At 51.4% G+C, this 22,330-nt stretch overlaps 1 protein-coding gene across 1 annotated transcript in view; it reads left to right on the top strand.

Moving 5' to 3' along the window:
• The window catches only part of PTPRN2 (protein tyrosine phosphatase receptor type N2), a gene marked incomplete at both ends in the record, with an annotated part of 666,019 nt that overhangs the window by 180,103 nt on the left and 463,586 nt on the right, over positions 1–22,330 (top strand). Inside the window, one exon of the mRNA XM_080701298.1 lies at positions 1,054–1,167. Coding sequence (XP_080557424.1) covers positions 1,054–1,167 — 114 coding nt within the window. The remainder of the gene's footprint in view (positions 1–1,053; positions 1,168–22,330) is intronic.

The raw sequence follows: 22,330 nt of genomic DNA, 5'->3' as shown, positions 1-22,330 counted from the left end.
TGGAGATCTGGAAATACTTAAGACTGTGTTCTGCTAATCACCCCATGAGGCTGTGGTGGGCTTGGATGCGGCGTCAGAGCAGTGCCGAGTGAGCTGGCGCTGGCGGATGTGTTCCTGCTCATTCGACTTGTTGCGTGTGAATGGCTTTCCTCAGCCACACTGGCAATGAAACTGTCGTGAACAATAGAGGAGGCGTCCCCTCCCCGCCGGGCTGCAGATGGCGCCCTGTGTGGGGAGCAGTCCCTGAATAGTCCTTTGTGTGAGCCAAAGAAGGTAATCTGTGCACTCGCCCCCCACCCCATTGGTCTCCAAGTGAACAGTTTGCTGAATAAAGAGTAATTAGGGCCCAAATTAATTGGAAGGTATGGCTTGGAAGGTTGTGTACAGCAGAGTCCTTGTTTCAGACAAGTGGAGGGCACTACCTGAACCAGCCCCACCAGTTCCTCAGCGTGGTGCCCACAGATACCTCAGCCCACGGTATCTCAGCGCGGCGTGTTAGCTCAGCCCAATAAAGACCTCAGCCCACCGACTCCTCAGCCCAATAAAGACCTCAGCCCACCAACTCCTCAGCGTGGTGCTCACTGACACCTCAGCGCGGCACCGGCTTCTCCTGATGGTCCTTCTGCCCCCACCAAGGCCTCCGTGGGCATGGGCACATCCTTCTGGCCTCGTATTTGTGTTTCCTGAGTGTTCTGTGTTTCATCTGGAGAGCCAGCCCTGAATGTTATTGACTTATTGTCTCTGAGTTGTCAGAAGCAGGTTTCATATAAAAAATGTGAATTACAAATATGTGGATGGTGGGGAGGGGGAGCTGGCGGCAGCAGGGTCAGAACAGAAAGGCCAAGCTGCCCCGGCCGCGCAGCCTTCCCTCCACCTGCACATGCACTCCCGTGCCTGCCACCTGCCTCAGATCCAGCTTGCTCTCTGTGGTGCTTTCTGAAAGCTCAGTCCAGAGCTCAGCTCTGCACGGGTGGAACAAGCTGCAGATGTGCGCGGACTTCTTGCTCCTTGAAACACCACGCCCCTCTCTTCTCTGCTTCCCTCTTCCCACAGATGGAGTGTTTGGAAGGTGCCAGAAGGTTCCAGCTCTGGACACGTTCCGCTACGAGGTATCTCCGCTGGCGCTGCAGCACCTGAGGGTCACCTTGCAGAAGCTGTCCGGCACAGGTAGGCGGACCGGCTGCTCCGTGCCACTCTCCGCAGAGCTGGGCTTCTCCCACACCCTGGGCCTCTGCCTGGTGGGGCCTCGCGAGCTGGGGCCTTGGTGTCCAGGAGAGGCCGGCTGGGCTTGCCCTGGGCAGGGGTGCCTCTGCCATGGCTGGTCTCGGGTTAGGAACCTGGCCAGCTGCTGTGTGCATGGGAACTGTGGGGCAAGGAGTGAGGAGGCTGTGTGGCAGAGGCAGGAGGGCAAGGCAGCCAGTCATCCCGGCCTGATGGGCAGCCTCAGAAAGCCAGCCTGGCTGTATCCTGTGCCATGTCCTGCTTCATGAGTCTGTTGCAGGCAATCCTGTCACCTGTTCAGAGGAGTGGTCAGAAGATGATGGCTAAAATACAGTAATGTTTAAAAGCATATGTAAATCATATTACATATAATTTTATTTAAAATGTGTATAGTTTTAAAATTGAGGGAAGCTGTGTCACAAGACCCAGCATACTCAAGACCTGTCACTAGGCTAAAGGCATTTCTCTTCTCACCTAGGACAAGAGTCACACACAGTGTCACAGCCCAGAGCATGATAGATAAAGCCCACGCATCTCAGAGTCAGGACTTAAACATGGCTTGGGAATAAGGCTGGAGGTGAGGACCACCTCCCTGGACCTCCACCTTGCTTCAGGGTCACAGCGTTCCCCAGAGCTCGTGCGTGGCGCCATGAACAAACCTGGGGTCTAACGTGTGGAGACACCCTTCCTCCGTCCTCCTCTTGGGTGCTCCCAGGTCTGCTGCCTGGCTAGAGCCACTAGAAAGGTCTGCAGACTGGCATGCTAATTCATGGTCATTGGACACTGACTGCAGGCATTAATTCAGAGAAGCAGAAGTTCTGAGAGCCCCGTGTGTGAGCGCGAGGGCCCGCCCCTGGGAGCAGCCCAGCATTCAGATGCCTTCTGTCCAGTGCCTGAGCCGGAAGCCCGCGGGCCAGGCAGCAGGCAGGGAGGTCACGGCAGGCTGAAGTCCACGGGGCTGGGAAGCCTTGCCCTTCCCGTGGTCTGGCCCTGGTGGTGAGGGTATGTGGCGGCCCTTCCCCAGAAGGCAGGACAGCACCTCCTTTGATGATGCTTGCCCTCACCCAGCTGATTTCCACATCCCTTTTGATAGCCTATAACTTAAATCATGAGATACCAATCTAACCATGTACATACCGCAAAGGTGTTAATGCATTTTATCTTACCTGATTAGGGGATGATGAAAGGGGTAAAAAGGTATTTCAACAATGTGTTCAGGAACACATTCACACTGAACTGAGGCAGAAGGAGACTTCCAGCCTCGTTCCTGCGTGGTCTCAGCTGCTGTGGACACCCCTTCTTCCTCCGCCCCTTACGCGTCACTGGGAGCCCTCTTGTTCACGGTCCTCCCTGGGCGTGTGGCAAGCTCCACCCCAAGATGTTCTGTGTGAGTCCCATCAGCTCCGGGCCTGGGGCGCAAGGTGGGAAGAGGCCTGTGCTTCTCTGACGTCGTAATTCTCCCTCCCCCGTCATGTCAGCAACTCACGCTCCTCTGACGGTTAGGGTCGCCCCTGCCAAGGCCTTATCCCCTCTTCCCCCAGACCACACAGTGGCCAAGGAACCTGAGGTGGCCAGCAGCATCTTAACTTCCAGGTCAATAGAATCTCCACTGCATCTCCTAACAAAAACATTCTTCCCTCTGAAAGAAACCAAGGCCTCTAGATCAACAGAGCATTCGTCTGGGGACAGGGAGTGAAAATTTGCTTGTGGGTCACCCTGGGTTGTAGTGAATGGGCCTCTCCCTTGCGACCCCTCAGTTCCTGACCTGGGCTGCCTGGCCATGCGAGGAGCAGTTCATGTACTGGAGACTGGTTCAGAGCACATCTGGGTCTCGTCCAGCCCGGCAGTGTTCTGCCACCAGGCTGGAGCTGTGATGGTGTCTTCACGAGGCCATTCCATGCCTGTCAGGCCGGAAGCTTCAGGATGGTGGGAAACGGAACAGCAGGAGCCCCGCGGACACAGCCCACCGCCACACTGCTGTGCCACGAGGGGTCCTGTCAGAGCAGGGCTGGTCAGACAGCTCCGCATGGGGAGGGCTTTGTGCAGTTTGGGCAGAGGTGGGCTTTGCGGGAGGCCAGGTGTGCACACAGAGGGGTGTCTGCTCCAGAAAGAGCAAAGTGCCGCACCTTCCGTGATGGGAGAGCCCAGAAGACTCCACCCACTACCCGGTCCCTGGCTGAAACCTCGGGGAATGGCCCCTGCCAGGGCTGTGATGGTCCCTGCTGCTGGCAGACAGGCCCTCGGTGGTGACCCTAGCCTGGCTGGCTTCAACGCAGCCGTGTTGCTGTGCCCACACACTGCCGCCATCCCTGCCACGGTGGCCGTTTTGTCCATGAGGTCTCTGTGCAACCCGGGGGTGGCTGGGAAAGAGGCCAGCAGGTATCCACAGAATGGCCATCCTGTCCTCTGATTGTGAAAGGCCTCCTCCGCTCCACCGAGGTCCCCCTTGGGTGAGTGTTCACACGGGACACATTGACCTTTACACTGTGTGCCCATCCAGGAAAGTCCACCTCATGGGCCTCTCCCCAGTTTTCTAGTCATGTTCTTTCCAAGCCCCAACCATCCTGCCAAGCCATGATCCACAGCCCAGCAGCTGGCGTATACACACACCAGGTCACTTCTGCCACGTGAAGGGGACAAGCAGGCACATTGCTCCAGTTCTGGGTGTGGCTGAATATTCAGCAGAGCCATCTGTATGCTAAGCCTGGGTCCTCTGAGCCTAAGAGCCACGGGAACTGCTCATGAAGCCAAGCTGTGGCCGAAAGAGAAGGTCGTGTGGCGGCTGGGCCACGTCCTGATGTGTGCGAGTGCCGGCAGGACCTGCCCCAGCCCAGCTTCTTACCTACATAGCCCTTTTGTTTGGTGTTGGGGTGCTGTGCGCATTACGGCTCAGCGGCCACCCAGCCTGACACATGATAAAGTCAAGCCACAGGGTAACTTGTACTTTGTGTCAAGCGATCAATTTTACCAGGACAGCCAAAATAATGGCACAGGGCTGAGGAGTCCAGATGCCTCCAGCGTGGGACAGTGGCGGTGCGCTGCGGGCCCTGCCAGGCAAACACGAACTGCTCCTGGTGGACTTTCCTGCAGACAGAGGGGAAGCCTTCCTCAAGACAATAGTCGCATGGTGCCCCAGGGGCCGGGATAATTCACGCCAGCAGAGAAGCCACATCTAGTATAGTGGCTGCAGCAGGACTGCCATCTGGCTGGGCACACGATGCCCAGCCTGCCTTCCTTCTCCAAGGTGTGTCCTCTGCACAGCCCACACAGGAGAGCCAAAAGGGGTGCAGTGCGGATCACCACCCGGTACCTCTCAGGTTCCTGGTGGTGGTTAATCTGTGTTCCTTCAGGAATGTGGGATTGCTTTGGGTTTCTGATTGTAAGTGGCAATTCCGGTGGCTTCTACTGGCCTTTCTTACTATTAAAGCCTTTCTGTAATGTGAACCTGTGGAACCAGCATGAGGATTTTGCCAAATTACTTAGTATATCTGTTCTAATCACACATTCTGAGCTAGGGGAAATAACCACAGGCTGGGCTTGGGGACCCACTGGACCCGTTCTAAGGTGGGCCTGACCCCAAACCCCATGATCACCTGACCTCTATGAGCCCCTCTGGCTGGAGGCCACAGTGATGCTTTGGGTCTGAGGACTCGGTGTCAGCTGGAGCCAGGGTCCAGCATCGGTGAGAAGTCTGGTTGTGGCTTCCCCTGTGCACAGCCTCCCTGGTGGCAGGCTGTAGATCCTTTGTGGAAGGCGGGTGGGAGGTCTCCATGCACGTTAGGCATGTGCACCTGGGTCTTCTGCAAGGGGGCCTGCTCCCCACTTCATCCATGAGGCCCCAGGTTTCAGCTCGGCGATGCCAGAGGTCTCCCCGAGTCAGGCTCTTGTCTGCTTCAGAACATCTACCTTTTTTGTGAGTAAGTACCACCACTGGATGCCTGCCACCCCAGGATCCCCTCATTCCTCTGCACCAGGGGTTCCAGTGATGGTAGCTGTTCCCATGGCAACTTCTGACCTACAGAGAGGGGTCACTGCATGCAGTGCTCCTCAAAGATGCTGGGGATCCTCCCAGTAAAGTCGGAGCTCTGTCCTCTGGATGCTCCTGGGTCCTTAGCAGGTCTTGATGAATCTGCCCAGCCATTATGAGCTCCCTCAGCCTTTGGACATGCGCCCACATGCCAAGGCAGCTCTAGACTCCAGCCCCATTGCACACAGAGCCCTTTGGGTCTGAATCTGTGCCATCCAACTGTGGGCACTGGAGAACAGTCTCTAGCCCCGCAGCCCAAGACACCAAATGGGGAAGCTGTGCTTAGTGGGTGTGCAGATGACTTCAGCCTGATTCATTCCACCTTGACCTCACATCCTGAAGAGCCAGGTCTGATGATGCAAACGGGCAAAGCCGCACGATCCTTGGGCATGGCTCTCACCTGAAGACTCAGGTCAGATGATACAAACGGGCAAAGCTGCATGATCCTTGAGCATGGCTCTCACCTGAAGACTCAGGTCAGATGATGCAAACGGGCAAAGCCACACGATCCTTGGGCATGGCTCTCACCGTATCTGGACCCATTCCTTGAGCCTCACCCTCTGGGTTGGCAGGGACTTGAGTCCAGTCATAGGTCTGGCTGCAAGGGGCGGCTTCAGCAGTGGGTCCAATCAGCAGGGAGCATCAGCCCTGTCATGCAACCACCTCAGACAGGGGAGTTATCACCTGTGCAGGAAAAGTGAGGGTCACCTTAGCAGGAGAAGGAAAGCTCCTGGCAAGAAGGCTTGGTGGCCAGGCCTCAGCTTCGTCAGGATCTGCCCACACATCCCCATGCCAACTTTCAGAGCCCCACTCCTTTCTGATGAGTGCATTAATAGTAATAAAAGATGCCCAGTGAACTTGGGACTCTATTTGCAGGGTCATTCAGCCACACAACATTAGACTTTGGGCTTAGAGTTCAGTCAAAGTGATCATGAGACAGAAATCATGTCATGACTGTTAAAAAATGGAGGCAAATAATTTTTTTAAATCAGTACATTTTATTTTTGAGGGCAGGTTTAGATTTAAAAAACACCAAGTAGAAAGTCCAATGGTGTGGATACAGTGTTCACCCGTCAGTTTCCATTGTTTTTACCATCTGTGTTAGTGTGGTGTGTGTGTGAGTGTGAGTGTGTGTGTGTGTGTGTGTGTGTGTGTGTGTGTGTGTGTGTGGTGCTGGATTGAATGCAGGAGCATTCTACCTCTCTCTGAGCTATACCCCCAGCCCTGTTTTTTTTAATTTGTAAAAAGAGTCTCACTAAGTTGCTGAGGCTGGACGTCAACTTGCGATCCTCCGTCTCAGCCTCCCAAGTACTGGGATTGCAGGTGTGCACCACCACGTCCTGTGTGTGTGGTACATGTGAGGAGCCAACACTGGCCCGTTACTGTTAACCAAGCTCCAAGGTTTACCTTAGGTTCACGCTTGCTGTTGCATGCTGATGGTTTTGTTCAAATGTGTGATGCCATGTGTCCGCTGTACACATTCACACAGAGTAACTCCACTGCCTAGGAGCCCTCGTTCTGCTCTGCCATGTGGAGTGGCGGCAAGGCTGTGTGTGTGTGTGTGTGTGTGTGTGTGTGTGTGTGTGTGCGCGCACATGCGTGCGTGTGCGTTGAAGGTGTGGTCCTCAGCATAATGCTGGCGGGCAGGGTTAGTGGAAGCTTTAGGGTGGCGCCTGGTGGAAGGTTGTGGGGTGCCCTAGGGGTTACTGGGACCCCAGCCCCCCTTCCTCTCTCTGTTGGCTTCCCAGCTGCCAAGAGGCGAGCAGAGCTTCTCTGCCTGGTGTTCATGCCATGATGCTCAGCCTCCCACAAGCCCAAAGCAACGGAGCCTCCGCGGCCAGCAGCGGCAGTGTCCTCTCCTCCTCATGGCTGGCATCTCAGGTGTTCTGTCCCAGTGACAGAAAGCCGGCCGACCTCCCGTGCTCCCCGCCCTGCCACGACTGGGCTCCGCGCTCTGAGCCTGCCTCTCCAGAACATGGCGTGGTGGGAACATGCGGCACGCAGCCATTGTCGATTGGCTTCTTTGCTTAGTAGTGTGCATTCGAGGCTCCTCCGTGTCTTCTGGTCATCACTGAGTCTGTGTCAGTGCACTGGAGTGGAGTCCCCATCTGCCCCTGAGTGGCGGGCAGTGAGTGTCCACATGCTGGTGTCTGTGTGGACACGAGTTTTCCACTCAGCTGAGTAAGTACCACACAGACCCATGTTCATAACCCACACACATGCTCATGCCCACAGACATACAGGCACATGTACACACACATGCACAGAGACACGGGCTGTATGCATATACACATACGTGCACATGTATCCACACACAAATGCATGTATATGCACAATGTACACACAACACACATGCACACACCTACACAGTTACGTGTACATGATACACACACGTAGCAATGCATGTATACACATGCACATACATCTACATGGGAATCATCACATACATAAATGCACACATGTGTATGGTGTATTTACACAGTATATGCATATATGTATACACATACAAATGTAGTTACATGCATAGGCACATATGTACACATAGCACATAACCTACACACAGATACCACATGCATGAGCACACATGCACACATATCCACATGTGCATACCCACACATACAAATACACACATGTGTATAGTACATTCACATAACATGTACGCATGTATACACATATCAATATAGTTATATGTATATGCACACATGGCATGCCCACAGTCACACATCTGTACACACAGGCACCACATGAATGTATGCACATGCCCACACACAAACATATGTGCACATGCAAGTGCATACTGTTCACAATACATTCATATGGCAATGTACACATGTGCAAACACATGCACACACGTGTGACCACCCACAGCACTCTGTGGCCCCACATCTAACACTACTGTTTCCAGCTGTGCTGTGTAATCGAGAACCTTTTCTGATTTTCTCAATCAATTTTACCTACTCTCAGCCTCCTTTTTTTTTTTTTTTGGGCTTTTCAGATTTTTATCCTCGATCATGGAAAACTCAGTGGTGACCAACACTCTATGAAAAGAGCCCTGGGGTTCCACATCTAGAGGAAAGTCTCCCCAGTCCTGCTGGTTCTCTGACCAGGGCCAGCCTACGTGAGGAGGGTCCTGGGCAGGGAGGCTTTCAGAGTCCCTGAAGCCGGGAATTGGCAGTAAGCCTCCGCCTCCTGTGTGTGGAGGCTGTTCGGAGACGCGGCTGTTGGCCTTGGTGACAGCTGTGCGCAAGGCCCTTGGGGAGCCCTCTGCACAAGGGAGGCCAGGAGGGGGCTTGGAAGGGCCTTCCTGAGCCGTGTGCACACGTGTGTCAAGGAACAGAGTGTCACAAACTACATTTGTATGTGTGTACATATATGAATATACTGTGTAAGTACACCATACACATGTGTATTTGTGTGACACACCTGCCGTGTGGGCACGTGTGTCAGGGAACAGAGCGACATGGGCCGGCACCTGCTCCTCACGTACATCCTTAAATACACATTTCACTTCCTCCGACAAGCCCAGAACCCGCCGTTTGAATGCCGCTTGTTGGCGTGCAGCCTGCTGTCATGAAAGCCACTGGGGACTTATTTCCTGCAAGACTGTCCTGCTGCGTTGAGCTCTACATCAAAGGCAGAAGCGGAAAGGGAAAATTAAAGAAATCCTAGCATAGTGTCTTACTTCTGCAGAGACAATGGAAAGAAATCCACAGGCAATTCAGAATGGAACCAGCCGCCATCAGCTGCCTGCACTGGCCATCCTCAGAGATGTGGAGACAGGCCCACGTGCTTCGGGGGAGTACCGCACGGCTGGCGCCCAGCCCTGCCCGCCTGTGTCCTCCACCGCAGCTGACTCCACTCGCCCGCCCGCCCCTGCTTCAACCCCCACCCTCTGCCCTGGAAACCTGAGGCCCTGCTTTCTGCAGCTGTCCCGCCGAGGTCCATCGCCTTGGCCAACTCAGGCCGGGTCAGCAGTGCTGACCTCCGGATCGCTGGCCACGTCCGTGCTGGCCGCCGCTCTGCACACCGCGGTGCTGGCCCGTGATGTGCTCACCCGGCAGACCTGTCACTGTCCGTCCACTCTGCCCTCGAGTGGCCGTTGTGCTCATTGATGCCGCCGCCACTGGTCTGGCGCCGAGCAGGTGTCTGGTCCATGAGGTGAATGAGTGGACTGAGGGGTCAACAGTGGACTCAAACAGCTTGGAGGGGCCAGGACACACGGACAGGGCTCGCCCCCAGCCTGGGTGGGGAGTCTAGGCTTCAGGCTCTTCTCCCTGACTGGCCTTGCGGCATAACACTCTCTGCCCCTCCCCCTGTCTTTCTGGATACTTTTTAGCCTATATATTGAGAAATAAACCCGATATAGAAAAATCACAGAACATGTGTGTTCATATGTGTCCTCATCGATGTATGCAGATATTTCTAATCACTTCAGGTCTGCAGGGTTTATACTTAACCTTCAGAATATGTTATTTGAATTTCCTTGCTTCCACAATGAGAACAGTGGTTTTCCAGGAGACAGGGGTGGCAGGCTTTCAGTGGCGAAATCTTCCGTTTGTTTTATGCCATCGATCACATGGCGGTCAGCCTCAGGGTGGTGAAGCTGGCACTCACTCCACCGGCGCCGCCCCTGGGAACAGTGTGCGTGGCTTGGCCTTGGCCACTCTTGCTGTGCTCCCTGTTTGCTGTGGCGTCTCTGCCACTTCATCACTGTGACCCTGGCTTCGCCCCATCCAGTCTGGCCCCTCAGCCTGCCGTCCATGCGCCCGGCCACACGGGTTCTCTGCGTGTTCTCAGGTGGGTTCATGGGAAAGGCCCATCTGAGCAGTGAGCCTGATTTCCTGTGTGCTGCTAAAGGGTTTGTGTCCTTCACACATGGAGGCCAGTTCTTTAGGTGAAAATTCCTGCGTCACTATCTTTTTTTAACTATCTTAAGTATATTGCTATATCTTTTTCTGGAAAAAAAAACACATTGTTTTCTTTGAAAGTTAGGACAATCTTATCATTTCTTTTCCTACTGTCCATGTACTGTATCTTTTTTGCATATGTTCAATTTTTTTTACTTTCTCACATTTTTATCATTGTTTGCTTCTAATATCATCTTTACCTTCTAATTATCTTAAAATATTTTGTTTTATGAATTCTATGCTTTTTCTAGTTGGTTTTCCTTTCTTTCTTTCTTTCTTTCTTTCTTTCTTTCTTTCTTTCTTTCTTTTTTGCAGGTCTGGGGATGGAACCCAGAGGCATTCGACCTCTGAGCTACACTCCAGCCCTATTTGTATTCTTTATTTGGAAACAGGGTCTCACTGAGTTGCAAAGAGCCTCACTAAGTAGCTGAGGCTGTCCGCGAACCGCGATCTTCCGGTCTCAGCCTCCCGAATGCTGGGGCTACGAGCCTGCGCCACCATGCCCAGCCCTAGTTTTCATTTCTAAAGTGAATTTATTTGTTTTTTCTAAGCTCCGTGCCCTCCTTTCTGAGGTTTTGAATTGGCCTCCGCGGTTCTCGCCCTGTGTCGGGCCTCCTTCTTGAGCTTGTGTTTACCCTGGAACAGCGTGCGAGCTTTGGGCTGCACGGTGTCTTCATTCTAGCTGTGTGCTCTCCCAGGACCCGCCTTTGCGCTTCTGCACGGCGCCTTCTCTGGCTTTGGCTGCGGTACTTTCCCATTGCTCCCCGTGTGGCCTGCTTTCTCCAGACACGTAGTGGAGACCGCGCTCACAGGCTTCTAACATGGTGCTGTTTTTCTTTCTGCTCTTTCCGTGCAGTGTCACAGATGTGGCAGGTTACGGTTTTGTTACTGAGGTCATATGAGTTGACATATTGTGAGTTAATCCTTCTGAATGCAAAATTCAGTGTGCTCACAAAGTTTCCACCACAGCTGTCTAATTCAGCAAGGTGCCCTCCGTGGGAAGAGCCTCATACCCAGCCACAGCCCTCCTTCTTTCCTTTTCCCCACAGCTCTAAGCTACAGCCAATCTAGTCCTTCTCTGTTGATTTATTGTTGGGGGCAATTTAGCTAAATGAAATAATGTTGTGACTGGCTTCTTTCACCTGGAATAATATTTTCAAGGTTCATTTATTCCATAGCATGCATCAGAACATCATTCCTTTTCATGTCCAGATAATATTCCATTGCATGGATATACCTCCTTTTGTTTATCTAGTCAATTAATGCATGTTTGAGTTATTTCCACTTTTTGGTTAATATGGATACTGCTGTGGGTACTCAAGCCACTTTGTGTGAACATATATTTTCAGTTTTGGGTGTACCTAGAAGTAGAATTTCTGGGTCACATAGTAATGCTATACTTAAATTTTGAGGAAATAGTAGATTGTTTTCCGGGGTTACCTCCTTCTCATCAGTGCGCGAGTCCCACTCCTTCATTCTCACCCACGCTCATGGTGGTCATTCTTCCTTGCTGCGGCTGTTCCAGGGACAGGAACTGCAGTCTCACGGGTTGAGTTGCCTTTTCCTGTGACTGATGATATTGAAAGTTCTTGTGTGCTCATCGACTGTATTTCCTTTTTGGAAAAAATGCCTAGTCAGATCCTTTGCCCATTTTTAAATCGAGTCATTAGTCTTTTTATTTTGAAGTTGTTATAGTTCTTCATGCATTTTGCAAAAAGTCCCCCTTTAGATCTGTGATTTGCAAGCGTTTTTTCCTGTTCTATCGGTTATCTTTTTCCCTTTCTTGATATTGCCCAAAGAAGCAAAAGAAGCTTCATTTTCATCATGTTCAGTTCATCTCATGTCGAAGAAACAACTGTCTAGCTGGGTATGGTGGTACTTGCCGGTAATTTCAGTACTTGGAGGCTGGGACAGGAGGATCACAAGCTCAAGGACAGCCTCAGCAACTTAGTGAGACCCTGTTTAAAAATTAAAAAAAAATAAAATAAGGCTGATATGTAGCTCAGAGGTAAAATGCCCTTGGGTTCAATTCCCAGGACCCTGTTTGAAAATAAAAATGAAATAGAGCTGGAGGTGTAGCTCAGAGAAGAACATCTCTGGCTTCAACCCCCAGTCTCTCAGTCTGTCTGTCTGTCTTGTCTGTCCGTCTCTCTTTCACACACACACACACACACACACACACACACACACACACTCACACACACACACACTCCTTTGCACTCAAGTGTAAAGAGCACAGTGCCCTTTGGTTTGGTGCTCTACCTTCCAGACCCGCTGAGTAGCAAGGTCACCGTCCTGGCACGATGAGACAGCCTCACCAGAGTCCTGTGCCGTCCGGGGCTGTGCCCTGCGTCTCTGGGTGGCTCCTGGCATAACCGGAGGCACCTGGAATTGCTGTGAGGCCAGTCTGCTCTTTAGCTGCTTTGAGACCAGCACGTGAAGGCGGCCACTCCTTCTTATCTCCTATGACTGTGCTCTTCTCCAAAACATGCTTCATCCGCATTTCCAACATGGACAGGCTGAGAAATGAAGTCTTTAAGTTCTGGTTCCTTTTTGCTCAACAATTCTGCCCTCAAGTAGTCTCTTCTGTGTTTTACCATAAGCAGCTTGGGACCCAGGCTGCTCCTCACCACCTAGCTTAGAAACGCCTTTAATTAAACACCCTAGTTCTCTGCCCAGAGCCCCACCTTCCCCAAGAGGCTGGAGTGGGCACACAATTCAGCCACGTTCTTCCTGCTGTGTAACGAGGATCACCTTTCTCCACAGTCTGGGGGCCTTGTTTCCACCTGAGGTCCCGTCAGGATGGCCTTGCTGTCCCTTCCCCCACTCCTTTCACGATGCCGTGGGGATCCTCTAAGAGACGGAGCCTTCGCTGCCGCTCTCTGCTCTCCTTTGGGATCCCCAACAGAATCGCCTCTGAAGGTGGATTCCCAGCAGTGGGATTCCCAGCAGCACCTCTGGATTCGTACTTCCTCTTTCTTCCCTGGTCCAGAGCTGCCGCATGCTCCTGATTCCCTGAACCAAGTTCTCTCCTAATCAGGTCTGGCTTTTGTAACAAAGATATTATAGAAGGCGTGACTGAAACAACATGCACTTATTCCTCGTGGTTCTGGAGGTGGAGGTCTCAGATAAGGATTCTAGGGGGCTCACGATTCATTACTGGGCTGGGGGGGCATGCTTCTTGGTTAATAAGTTGCCATCTCCTGACTGTGTCCTCACATGACCAAAGGGAGTGAAAGCTCCCCGAAACCTTTGATGAGGTGCACATCCACTTCTGAGGCTCTGTCCTCATCACCTGCTTGAATCTGGAAAGCCCCGGTCCCAGAACCTTCATGTGGGGGAATTCCTCCCCAACATATGAGAGTCCAGGAAAACTCAGTCTATAGCCCTGAGCAGTCTGTGATATGGTGCACTGTATCGGGAATTTTCATTTGTTGAGCTGACCTTGGTATTCCTAGGATAAATCTTACTTGGTCATCCTGTATAACCCCTTTTCTGTGTTGATGGACTTAATCAGCTAGTATTTTGTGAAGAATTTTTGTGTCTGTGTTTTTAGAGATGTTTCTTTTTTATGTTATCTTTGGTTTTGATATCATGGCAATCCTGAACTCATCAAAGTAACTGGGCACTATTCTATTTTCAAAAAGAAAATACAAGAAATTGTTTTTAATTCTTCCAGAAATATTTGAAGTGAAGGCTTTGACAATGAAAACCATCGGACCTTGGGCTTTTTTCCTGTGAAGGTTTTACATAATTCTTTCAAGCTAAATGTTTACATTCAGAATTTCTATTTGAGTCAGTTTCTATAGTTTGGGTTGTTATAGGAATTTGTCCATTTGCTCAAGGTGATCTAATTTGGTGGCATATGAGCAGCTAGAGCACTTATCCTTGTAATTTTTGTGTCTCTGAGGCCAATCATAGTAACGGCCACTCTCCTTCCTGACACTAATAATCTCTACCTTCCTTTTTTTCCCCTGGGTCACTCTTTCTAAATGTTTGTCATTTTGTAGATCTTTTCAAAGAACTAACTTTGGTTTTCTTTATTTTTATTTTTATTTTTTTGGTAGTATTGGGGTTCCTGGAAACCCTTCTATCTCCAGGCTACTCTCCCAAGCCTGTTTTATATTTTTATTTGGAAACAGGGTCTCTTAAGCCAGCGAGGCTGGCTTTGAACCAGCGCGATTCTCCTGTCTCTGCCTCCCAAGCGCAGAGATTACAAGCGTGCGCCACCATGCCCGGCTTCTTTATTTTTTATGATACAATATTTACCACTTCTGTTTTTTGTTCTTTCTTTTTTGGGTTTACTTGGCGTTCACTTTCTAAGTTTCTAAAGGTGGGAGTTTAGGCTTCGACTTGAGGTGTTTTCTTGCTGGCGTGAGTGTTGACAGCCTAAGCTCTATCTCAGTGGCTTGCCCGTCTGTATGTTCACTCTTTAATAGCTGCAGTTCCCAGCTGCGCTGCCCTACAGCGCTCCCCTGTGCACTCAGGAGACGGTGGAGGTGAGGACGACGAGGGCTGTCTTGGTAGTTCATGGGAATGATTCTAGCTCTTGGGCTCCTCAAGGGAGGAATGGGTCTATACCCCAAGAGCTGCTTGTGCAAGAAGAGTGTGGGTTTGGAGTCAGACGTCCGCTCTCGGGAGGTGTGCTATCTGGGCCAGTTACACGCTCCCTTGGTTCCTGCTTGTGGTGAAGTTAGGCTCCCCCTTGTCTGGGTCTGGTGTTCTAGGACCAAGCCAAGAGGCAGAGACTCACTGGGCACCGGCTACTGCTTGGGAACGAGCCCGTGCAGGTGAGGGGGGCTGGCGCGTTGGAAATGCCGGAGCTGCCCACGGGGTGAGGGGCTGTGAGAGCAGGGGCAGGGTCCCGGCGGAGCTGCCCTCCGAGGTGGGGGCCTAGCCTCCTTGTGCCTGGGGACACTGGAAGTAGCTAGCCTCAGGAGCACTGTGGTAACCATACAGAAAAGGCCACTTCACTCCCCCGACTGGGCAAAAACCAGGTGTGACCCGGCTGAAGGCCGCACCCTCCAGCCCTGGGTCCTGAGGTGGTGTGAGTGTACACGTCACAGGACCCGTGGGCGGAGGGCGTCACTTCTCAGGTGTGGGGGTTTCCACATTCCTGAAACCAGGACACATCTTCCATCGGGAGCACTGCAGCATTTGATGGGGCATTTGTTTCTCCTTGGCAACTCCAGAGGGCTGGGCTGTTGGGTCCATGCACAGTAGTGCCCTCCAGGGCCCTCTGGAGGTCAAGGAGGCCCATGACCTGGTCCTGGGTGCCCAGGCTTCTCTGCAGGGCTTTGTGTGCAGGTGTGTGGAGACTCCCTTACAGTGCCGAGGGCTCCGAGGACTCTGCAGGCAGGAGCTGGACAGGCCGGGGCAGGCGGCTCCACCTCTTCAGCAGGCAGAGCTCTGCTGGGTGCGGGGGTGAGTGAGATTCCTTGGTAAAGTAATGAGTATAGAACATTCAGTAAAGTACCTTGGGAGCTGAAAGATGAATCATAATTGGGAACTTCAGCTACGGAGTAAATACCCGTGTTCAGCATTTTACAGTGAAGCACCAATTAATGCAGACAGATCAGAAAACCAAGGAGGGGGCTATGCCAGGGATCCTTGGCACAGAGCCTGCAGGCCAGCAGCACAGAGCCCGGGACCCTGAGCTCCGGCCGCCCGGGGCGCTGTGCGCAGTGAAGATGCAGGCGTGTGGTGCAGAACCAGGGAGAGAAGACACGGACGGACCAGTGCGCTCTCCTCTTGCGGCCCACTGTGCTCTCCAGGTGCTTCTGTCTGATGACAGCATCATTCTGGGAAGAGAAACTACGAGTTTAAATTATGAGAAAGAATGTTACAATTCATGTTTAAATCGAGCAGTGCTGGGTTTAAGTGCAAACTGGAGCATTTCATTCACAGGCAGAATCACAAAAAATACATGAGGCGATTTTGGAGGACATGTGTGCACATGCATTCTGCTCCTTCTGGACTAGCCAAAGTGCTGTGCAAAACCGACCCCCAGTTTGCTCTCACCTCTTGATATGTATATATTTTTGGTGCTGGTGCTTTCTGCAGGCAGCAGGAGCAGGAGATGGGAACCAAACCTCTGGCCCTTTAGTTCAGCAGGTCAGCACTAGCAGTGGGCCCGGTGCTGTGGGCCGAGAAGGGCAGCCTTCGGGCTTTCATTAGGTGTCTAACGATAACCTGGGCCTGTGATGTTTGGGTTCTTGTGTGGTGATGACACCCCGAGGCTGGGTGGAAGCGAGAGCCACTGGCCTGGGCTTGTGCCAGTGAAGCCTGCCCGATCTTGGCTTTCTCCCGTTTGGGGCTGCATGGCTGCGTGAGTGCGGAGACCAGAGACAGCTCCTCAGGGCGTGATCTGGCAGCCGGGCTGTGCAGTGCCATGGCCTGGGGGAACCATGCCATCTGGAGGTGAGGGGGCACGGAGAAGGCTCTCAACTTGTAGACAGGAAACACTTAGAGAGGCCAGCTTCCCCAGAAGCTCTTCAAAATTCAGCAAACCATCCACCCAACCTAATCGTTACATGATGTGACTTGCCCTGGATTAATGTGAGGTATTTTGATAAGTTAAAATTCTCTTAACTGAGTTGGAATGGGGACCATGAATTCCTCTTCCCTGAGCCTCTTTACTGCAGTTCACTGGGAGAGCCTTGACCCACTGTAGCTGCTCACATCAGGACAGAACTGACATCCTGTCCTTTAAGTTTCCCACTGGCTCTCACTAGACCATCCTGTTAATGGCAGAGGGGCCACTCTACAGATGCAGAACTCTTCAATCTTTTCTTGGAGCTCTCGTTAAGGCAGAACACTTTGTATATGGAGATTCTGAGAACATCTGTTTTGACCCTTCCAACTTCTTCTCAAAAATAAGTTCCAGGGTATAGCTTGGAGGTAAAATGCCCCTAGGTTCAATCCCCAGCACCACATGAAATGAAATACATAGTCAGACTTAAATATGGCAGCAACCTCACTTTTCTAATACCAATTTCTGTTTCAGTCAGTGTCCTTACTGCTGTAATCCAGAACAATTGACCACACAATGTAGAGGAAGGAAAATTAATTTGCTTACAGTTTGGGACATTTCAGAGGTTCAGTTCATGTCGGGCCAGGTCTGTGGAGCTCAAGGCATGGAGATCAGAAACAGAGAGAGAAGCCGCAGGAAACAAGGGATCTACTCTCACTTCATGGAGACCAGAAGCCAGAGAGAAGCAAAGGGGAGGAACTGTATACAGTCCCCAAAGCCTCACCTCAGGGACCTCTCCTCCACCTAACCTTACTTCCAACACGGCTGCCTACTCTTCATGAGGTCTCGGGGGCATTATCAATCCAAACCTTTACAGTGGTTTAATAAAGAAGTTATGTACATGTGCTTAGGGGAAACCTCCAAAGTTATTCTTGACGTAAATGCTTGTGTACCCCTGGGAGGACTGTTCATGGAGGCCAGAACCCAGAACCCTGAGGACTCAGAGGCAGCAGAGGGAAGCCAGTTGGCAGCGACCAGCGAGCATGATGTGTCCAACACAAACGACTGACTGGGAGTGAAAGATACTCAAGAGGAGGGAGGAGCAGAAGCCGCCAGAGAAGGGGTTCAGGTTCTGAACATTGTGAGTGAGGGAATCATTGGAAAGGAGCTACTGGTGACTGTTTAGTAAGCACATACACAGTACAAATAAAACAATGAAAAAGAATCAAACTGAAGCAAAATACCTAGAACTTCTTGAAATGAAAAATATGGTCATGGAGATTAGAAACTCCACGGTCAACAGCTTAGACACAAATGAAGCAAGGATCACTGACCTGGAACAGATGGAGGAAGTCACAAAAAGGGCAAGCCGGAGAGAAGAGAGATGGAAATGGGACCGGAGGCGAGGGGGAGGAGCCAAGAGCTGTCAAACAGGAATCCCTACGGGGAGACAGAGAGGAGGAAGGAGAGGCAAGAACTGAGGAATGGCTGAGACGGTTCTAGAAGTTAAAAAGTTCACTCGGGTTGGAGGAGGACGGAGGGCCTAGGGAGCTGTGCTGAGCAGACACTGCTGGACATATCACACTGAAGCTGTAGACACCCGAGCCCAGAGAAGACGGGAGCCTCCAAAGAGAAAGAGAAAGAAAACACGCGACAGGAATCATCGGTGGCACCGTCCACAGCCACAAAGGCAGGAAAGAGTGGGAAGGTCTTCAGGTTACTGAAATGACAGCTTCCACCTTGCACCGAACACCTACGCAACTGTAATTAAAAGCAAAGGTCAGAATGAGCGGCATGGGGGCGCACGCTTGTAATCCCAGCATCTGGGAGGCTGAGACAGGAGGACCACAGTGCACAGACAGCCTCAGCTAGTTAGTGAGGCTCTTTGCAACTTAGACCCTGTTCAATCCCCAATCTTAGGTTCAATCCCCAGTGCTATAAAAAGAAAAGAAAAGGGCAGAATTATGGTCAGAAGAAACTGAGCTTTCCGCTAGTGGCATGACTAAAAAAAAAAAAGGACTTCTAAAGTGTGTGCTTCAGGAAGGATGGCCCTCCCAAATAAAAGATGTAGAAATAAAAACTACATAAAAATGATAGAAGACCGAAACATCATATTTAAAAATATTTGGAAGCCGGGTGTGGTGGCGCATGCTTGTAATCCTCGTGCTTGGGAGGCTGAGACAGGAGGATCGCACAGGTTTGAAACCAGCCTCAGCTACTTAGTGAGGCTTTCAGCAACTTAGTGAGACCCTGTTTCCAAATAAAATATACAAAAGGTTTGGGAGTATAGCCCGGAGGTAGAAAGCCTCTGGGTTCCACCCCCAGTACCACCAAAAAAAAAAAAAAAAAAAAAATTTGGCCGGGCGTGGTGGCACACGCTTGTAATCTCTGCACTTGGGAGGCAGAGACAGGAGGATCACGCAGGTTTGAAGCCAGATGCGCTGGCTTAAAAGACCCTGTTTCCAAATAAAATATAAAAAAATAGGTCTGAGAGTGTAGCCCGGAGGTAGAAGGGTTCCATCCCCAGTACCACCGAAAAAAAAAATTTCATCAGAAGTTGCGAAAGCAGGTGCTGGGGAGGGGCAGAGGCGTTTGTGGTGGGTATGACCCAAGAAACTCCATGCCCAAAGCGTGTACATGCTCACAAATAAATAGGAAGTACAGGCTGCTGAACCTCACCAGAACCAGGGGAATGGACATTAGATCGTGACCGTAAGATTGACCAGAGGAAAGACTCTGATGGTCGCAGGTGCTGCCAGGACCTGAGGCAAGCTGGAAACTCTTACACACAGCTGACAGGTTTTTTTGGCAACAAAAAATTCCATGACAACTCTACATCACAGCCCTTCCATATCTGGTGATATACTCCCAATTATCTTTTGTGTACCAGAAAGCACACATAATGCTTTGTCTGCATCTACCATGACAGCGGGTGAGACAGAACCAACCTGAACCTGTGTTAACCAGAGTGTGTTTCACTTGAGTGGGCACAGATTCACATGATGTCAAGCCGAAAAGCAGGGCTTCGGCAAAGCTCACACAGCCCAAGTCTATGTGGGGCTTCATAGTAAATGGTGCTATAGATTACTCTACAAGCACACCTGTGTGGTGAAACAGAACGGAAGGCGTGGGTGTTGAGCTCAGGGTTGGGCCAGCTGTTTCCTCTAGAGAGGAGTCAGGAGGGCTTCAGCGGTAGGAAATATTTTGTATTTAACACAAATGTTATCTTTTCTTTGGGTTCAACAACCCTCAGCCTTGACAGGGTGCAATGAACCCCACCCTTCTGTCCTGTAGATAGAAGGAACACGTTTTGTCTTGGGAGGGGTCTTTACTGATAACCTGCACATCTCCCTTGAGCACAAAGCCCACCAGTAAGGAGCGGCTTCAGAGCTGTTAATGGTATGCCCTGGTGGTACACACAGGTCATGATATTATTTTGTTTATTCTTATGCATGAAGCTTTCCCTCATACATTTAAGAATTAAAAGACCAACAAAGCAATTAAAAGACATTAGAGAAAAGAAAACAATGGAGGCCACAGCATAAAATAACAAAATTGATAAAAAGGTAAAAAGGCAAGGATCAAGAACGTAGCACAGCTGGGCGTGGTGGGCACGCTTGTGATCCCAGCATTTGGGAGGCTGAGACAGGAGGGTTGCGGTTTGCTGCCAGCCTCAGCTACCTAGTGAGGCCCTTATGCATTCAAAATAAAGATTAGAGACTTCCAGGAAGATGGCAACGGAGAAGAGCGGGGCTTACAAGCCCCACTAACAACCAATCTCCATTACCACAAAATCAGCGCCTTTCATAGCCAGAAAACACCATCAGCCGAGAAACAAAAAATGTAATAACAAGGGACAGAGAAAAAGAGGGCTGGAAAAATGAGACACCAGAAAGAAACCAGACTGCAGTGCTGTGGCCAGAGCCGTGGCATGGAGCGGAGCGGCGTGCCATCTTCCTTTGCAGCACCAGGCCCCAGAGAGGAGGGGGACTCAGAACAGAGCTCAGAGCCACAGAGGAGATACGCCGGCCTCATGGCCGAGGACGAGGCAGCAGCGCCTTACTGCCGGCGGCAGTGGCGAGTTCCCGGACGGCACCAGACCAATGCACTCAACAGCTCACCAGGCTCCAGAGAGGAGCGGCGGACAGCAGCCAAGGTGAGCCGCTGTGGAACAGCCGGGTGGAATTCAGCAGATTTTTCAGTGCAGGGAGCATCTGAAGCTCCCAGGGGCTGGGCTCAGCACACCCTGTAGGGACTCAGAGCGAAGCTCAAACCAGAGAAGAAATACGCCAGCCTCACAGCCGAGGGCGTGGCAGCAGCGCCATATTGCCACCGGGGGCAGCAGCAGCGAATTCACTGAGTCTACTACAGCTCCATCAGTGCACTCAACAACAGTGAGTCAAATTGTGGCCTTAGAGGAGAAATCCCAGTACTGCACTCCCAGGGACTTGACCCAGTGGGGGAGTGGTAGTGGCAGAGATATCACACCATAGGAGAACGCCCAACCTGGCACCCCCCCATGGTCTAAAGCAGCCTCAATTGACTCCCTGAGTCTGAGACTCTGCGATACAACCCAGTAGAGGAGTAGTGGGAACTGAGATACCACAGACTCGAGATCCAGAGCACCTTAAGTGAAGTCATAGTGACCCAAGGGAAGAACCCAGAGAAGGCACAAACTTCTGAAATCATGGGAAAGAGGAATAACAATGGAGCAATGAATGCCCACAACCCCACAACATCAGAACCTGATAAAACAGAAATTCAGAGATTTCTAGAAGATCAAATCAGGAAAATAACTGTAGAAATAATAGAGGTGGAGATGGGGCCCGGGTCGCGGGACTCTGGGCCCCAGGCCGAACTGCGAGTAGCACGCCAGACCCCTGGAGAAACCAGGCCCAGTAAGACGCTGGGTTCTGGGCGGGGGTCAAGCACAGGGCACGCCACTGGGGCCCAGGTCGCGGGACTCTGGGCCCTGGGCCGAACTGCGAGTAGCATGCCAGACCCCTGGAGAAACCGGGCCCAGAACAGAAAAAGATAAAGAAAAATATCGGAGAGGAGGTAAGAAAGCCGTTATGAATGCCAGGACACTGGAGATGCAGACAAAACTTATCTAAATGCACTGGAACTTATGGAAAAATTCGCCGTGAAAGAGGACTGCTATTTCTCTATATTGTTAAGAATCTCAGACATCACATATAAGGAGAGAGTTTAGCGGAGACCAAGGAGAAATGCGGTGTTGAAAGAGTTCTCTGCGATGGTGGTGGAGACTTGTATTCAGGAGAAGCAGAAACCGGATCTTACCAACTTTATTTTTTTGGAGAAATTACACCAAATGTCGAATGCTACCATCACGCATGCTTAGGAACACTGGACAACATTCAGAGTGGAAAAAGAGCCTGGGAAGGATTTGAAACGGTGGAGGCAGTGGCAGTGCCAGTGGCCAATATTCGGGGGAGGCAGAGATCTGATACATTACAACTGGAACCTTTGAAATAATAACCACAGAGACAGTGATCGGAACCTGCTCAGGGGTTAGGCGGGCGCCGGGGCCAGTGGCCGACATCGGAGCTTGCTGTGAGGCAAGGCCACTACTGAGGCCTCCGTGGCCGGGATTGGAACCTGCAGAGGGGTTAGACTGATGCTGGGGCCAGCGAGGCTGGCATTGGAGCCTGCCGTGAGGCAAGGCTTGTGCTAGGGCCTCCG

This window comes from Muscardinus avellanarius (genome assembly GCF_963383645.1).
Source record: "Muscardinus avellanarius genome assembly, chromosome: 9".
In the NCBI taxonomy this organism is placed as follows: Eukaryota; Metazoa; Chordata; class Mammalia; order Rodentia; family Gliridae; genus Muscardinus; species Muscardinus avellanarius.
The sequence above is the reverse complement of the archived record's forward strand: the minus strand, read 5'-3'. Positions and strand labels throughout refer to the sequence as shown.